Source organism: Microplitis mediator, chromosome 10, assembly GCF_029852145.1.
Source record: "Microplitis mediator isolate UGA2020A chromosome 10, iyMicMedi2.1, whole genome shotgun sequence".
Lineage (NCBI taxonomy): Eukaryota > Metazoa > Arthropoda > Insecta > Hymenoptera > Braconidae > Microplitis > Microplitis mediator.
The window spans coordinates 1794278-1798489 of NC_079978.1; the positions used below are offsets into that span (position 1 = coordinate 1794278).

Genomic DNA, 4212 nt, shown 5'->3' on the forward strand with positions numbered 1-4212 from the left:
GTAGACAGACGTTTTTATTGTTGATGTTATCAGCGATAAATTTATAAAATAAATAAATAAATAAAAGTAACGAGACTGGGTGTGGGTAAGGTGTTTATGCGAATGGTTTGACACGAGAGTAAACATCGGAGATGACGCGCAAGCGTTTTGGTACAGGAAAATTAATCTGCTCGGTCAGTATCAGAGCCCCGCGTGTGCAGTAAAAGAGAGAGAGTTTTAAGAAATCAATAACAACCCCAACTCCAATGCTATTCTGTGTCTATGTACTCTATGTATTGCTCACGAGTGTACATATAATAGAGCAAATTGTTATATTTACTGCACCGCAGAACGTCAACTATCGACTTTGGATTCTTCATTAATTGTTTTATAAAACTTTGTATACAAGTGTCTGTAAATATACTTCAATGGTATTCAATATATATATATATTATATTATAAATATATGTACTATATTATATTAATAATAATAATAATAAGTATTAACGGCATTCAATAACAACAACAAAGCTCAATGTGTTTTAAATATAAATGTTAAACTTAACATTTAAAATAACACCAGTTAATAATAAAAGTCAAATGTTTTTAACGATAAAAATACTGATCGTGACGTCTAAAGCATCCGGTGTAAACAAAAGATGAAATTAATTTATTGTTACACTGTTGTTATTAAAATAATGAGGAGACATATAAATTATTGGAGTAACTCGATATCACACAAGAATATTGCCTGGGGTAATTTAAATTTTGTAAAGTAAATAATCTAGGTAATTTATAATTAAAAAATTTAAAAGTGTAAGATAAATTATTTTGTCAATAAATTTGTTGTATTGGTGATTTTGTTATTAAATATTTATAAATATGGATCAACAAGAAGACTGTGCGATGAGAAGGCAACAGCCTGTTCGTCGTTTTCAAAATGGGTATAAAAAAGATTGTTATGTGTTGCCTCGTAAGTAATTTTTTTTTTTTTTTAGTTCTAGTTTTAATTATCGTAGTTGATGTATGACTCGCTCATGTTTTATTCCATTAGATAATTGTTTTGTTGGGATAAAAAATTAGTGACATATATATTTGTTAATGGTGTTGATAGTGAGAGTTTTTAAAATGAAATTAACTCGTTATTTATTTACAGAATTGCAACCTTCTAAATTAGAACCAGTAAATCATCAACATATAGCGCAAAAAAAAATTCGTATTGCTGTCTATTTAATGTCAGGTGTATTGCTGACGATGGAAGTCGAGAGAAATTTATCAGCTCAACATATTTTATCGATAGTTCAAACCGAAGCTGAACTGGGACTATCACGAGTGCCCTCGGCGACAAATAGCCAGCCTGTGTTCGCGATGTGGATGTGCTCGTCGGAACTGGAGCTCCAGCTGAGACCGAATCACCGACCTATCGAGCTCGCTGCCAGGTGGAATAAATTAGTTGGTAAATATGGGTCGAGGAGAGGCCGCTCCGAGGAGGAGCCGCTTCTCTACGTCAGGAGAAACGTTTTTCTGTCCAAAAAAGACGAAGAGCAAATAAAGGAACCGAAGGTTGTGGAGCTGCTGTATGCAGAAGCGAGGCACAATGTTCTGGAAGGTACGAGCTCGAGTCTGATTTATTAATTGATTAGTTAATGAATAAATCAGCGGCCTTATTGATTACCAGATTAATTGGTCTTGTTATTTTAGGAAGGTATCCATGCGAAGGACAGGCGAGGTACGCAAGTCTGGGTGCTCTGCAAGCGAGGATAGAGCTCGGACCTTACAATGCTCAAACGCATACATTAGCGTACTTCAGGAAGCATCGGGCCAAGTTTTTACCACATCATTATACGTCACCTAGTGTATTGTTCGGACTGGGGTTCGGTCTGGGTCTGGTGGGTGGGAAAGGTGCGCCCGAGGCGCGGCTACTCGAACAGTATAAGCGGATACCCAACCACTCGGGTACTAACCCAAATTCCCGTAAACTTGTGAGAAAGTACTTGGAGTTTTGTTGGGGGTTACCTAGTTACGGAGCTGCCTTTTTTCACGGTCAAATTGAACGCCCGGTCCGTGGTCTCGCATCCTGGATCACTAACCGAGATCAACCTGTTCTTATTGCTATCAATACTACGGGAGTTTATATTGTTGATGACTCTCAGTGTGTAAGTATTTATATGTAATAGAAGTGTGCAAATAATTCAAACTTGATTAATTTTCAAATTATTTTTAAAATTCAAATAAATGAAAAATTTTTTGTTATTGAGTAAATTTAGAAATTTATTAAATTGAACGAAAATTTTTGATATTTGATGCGCGTTCAAATTTAATATGTGAAATTTAAACCAAATATTGAAATTGAGTTCACTTCGAAGACGAGTTGCACATCCCTACTATAGAAATTATACATGTCGTTATTAATTAATTAAAATTATTAACTGACATACTTTTTTGTACAGAGTTTATTACTGGGTTTAAAATACTCAGAATTAAGTTGGGAAATGGCTAAACCGTCGGATGAAAATAATCCAGATTGTCTGCCTTGTTTATTTCTTCAATTTCCTGTGAGGGAAAACGGTACACGGGTTTATAAAATATTACAAGTATTTTCCCGACAAGTAAGAATTAAAAAATGAAATTCAATTATTTTATTTTATGGTAGCGTTAATTAACTTATTAACGATTATACGTTTAAATATTTTATCACAGGCAATAATGATGGATACTCTGATCTCAGTATTCGCCGAAGACAGTCGTTTAACAGACGACAGTGTCGACTCTGCCAATCAAAATCGTACAGAAGGCTCTGTGATAACAAACACCGGTAGTTTTACTAATAAACTCAGTAAATTTACACTTGCAACGTTTGACGATCAAGGTAATAATTTATTTTTAATTCTCATTGCATTCAAGTATCAAATAAAATCCACTATTTTTGTTGTTATTATTAATGATGAATTTACTTAACGATCAGTTATTTTTATGTTTGTTATTCACGGAATTACGGCTTTACTTATCTACTTAATTGACAATTATAAGAAGAATTCGCCGTCACTCTTTAACATTATTGATAAATGATATATAAAGTAGTATACATGCATCAACTTTACTGATAAGCTTAGCAAATATTTTCGGGGCGAAACCGTTTCTATAATCATAACATTCTTAAGAACGATTATCAGATAATTTTGTTCAAACTTTTCTCTGAAATAAAAGGCCTAAGCGCAAAATAAAGACACAGACCTGATGCTTTACTCTACACGGAAAAATTGGAATCCAACTGGTTACTATTCTACATCCGACTCAGTACGATGCTGAAAAAAAATGCTCGGTTGTGGTGCTGCACCACAACCGAGCATTTTTTTTCAACACCGTAATGAGTCGGGTGCAGAACAGTAACCAGTTGGATTCCAATCTTTCCGTGTATTAACTAGCGAAGTACACCTCAATTTTTTGATAACTTCCATTTGTTTATGAGAAAAAATTGGACAAATTTCCCATTTACTGAACAAAACGCGTCCTAAGGGGATACGCTACCGGACCTCTTTCTCACATTCAGAAAAATAAACGGGACTATCTTTGTTGCACTAGTTGAGTAAATGAGAACTTAAAACAATTTTTCTCAGAGACAAATTAGAATTTTTGAAAATACGAAATTTCTAGCGCTCTAGTAAGGTTTTAAAAAACGCTAAAGATTCTCTATTTTAGGTTTCTAGTGTTTGTGCGAAAATTAAATTGAATTGAAAATCGGTTACCGTTACCCCTTAAGACTTAGATTTTATTCTATTAATGTATGGTATCGCAGTGCGTATATAGAATTGATATCTACATGTACTCAATCTTGCGAAGTGTAGAATTTAAAAAATTTTTTGTCAATGGAGTAGATCAGGAAAGCCGTAATTCCTTTAATGACAAATTATTATTATTATTTTTATTGATAATAACTAATGGAATATAATTATAGGTCGTTGCATTGGACAAATGGGTTCGTGGTCTTTTCAATGATATTACACCCTTATTTCTCGTGCACACGTGTTCATGACCAAAATTAAGTATAGAATAATCGTGATATTGATAAAAAAGACTTTCCGCGAGGATGTATTTTCATCGAAATAAAAAAATTAAAAGAAAAAGAAAAAAAAACCGAGACAAATTAAATTGTTAATTCAATAATATTTTGGATAAAAGACAAAAACATACAAAACGAATTATCATCAATTATATTACTACTTACCATTATTA

General features: G+C 33.3%; 1 protein-coding gene across 1 annotated transcript; it reads left to right on the forward strand.

Moving 5' to 3' along the window:
• Positions 1 to 136: 136 nt before the first annotated feature.
• On the forward strand, positions 137 to 4073 carry LOC130676512 (FERM domain-containing protein 8). The gene is made up of 6 exons (XM_057482790.1): positions 137 to 952; positions 1136 to 1588; positions 1681 to 2135; positions 2430 to 2588; positions 2680 to 2848; positions 3935 to 4073. Exons 1-6 carry the CDS (start codon positions 862 to 864, stop codon positions 3973 to 3975), a joined length of 1368 nt encoding a protein of 455 aa, XP_057338773.1. The 5' UTR covers positions 137 to 861; the 3' UTR covers positions 3976 to 4073.
• The last annotated feature ends 139 nt before the right edge of the window (positions 4074 to 4212 follow it).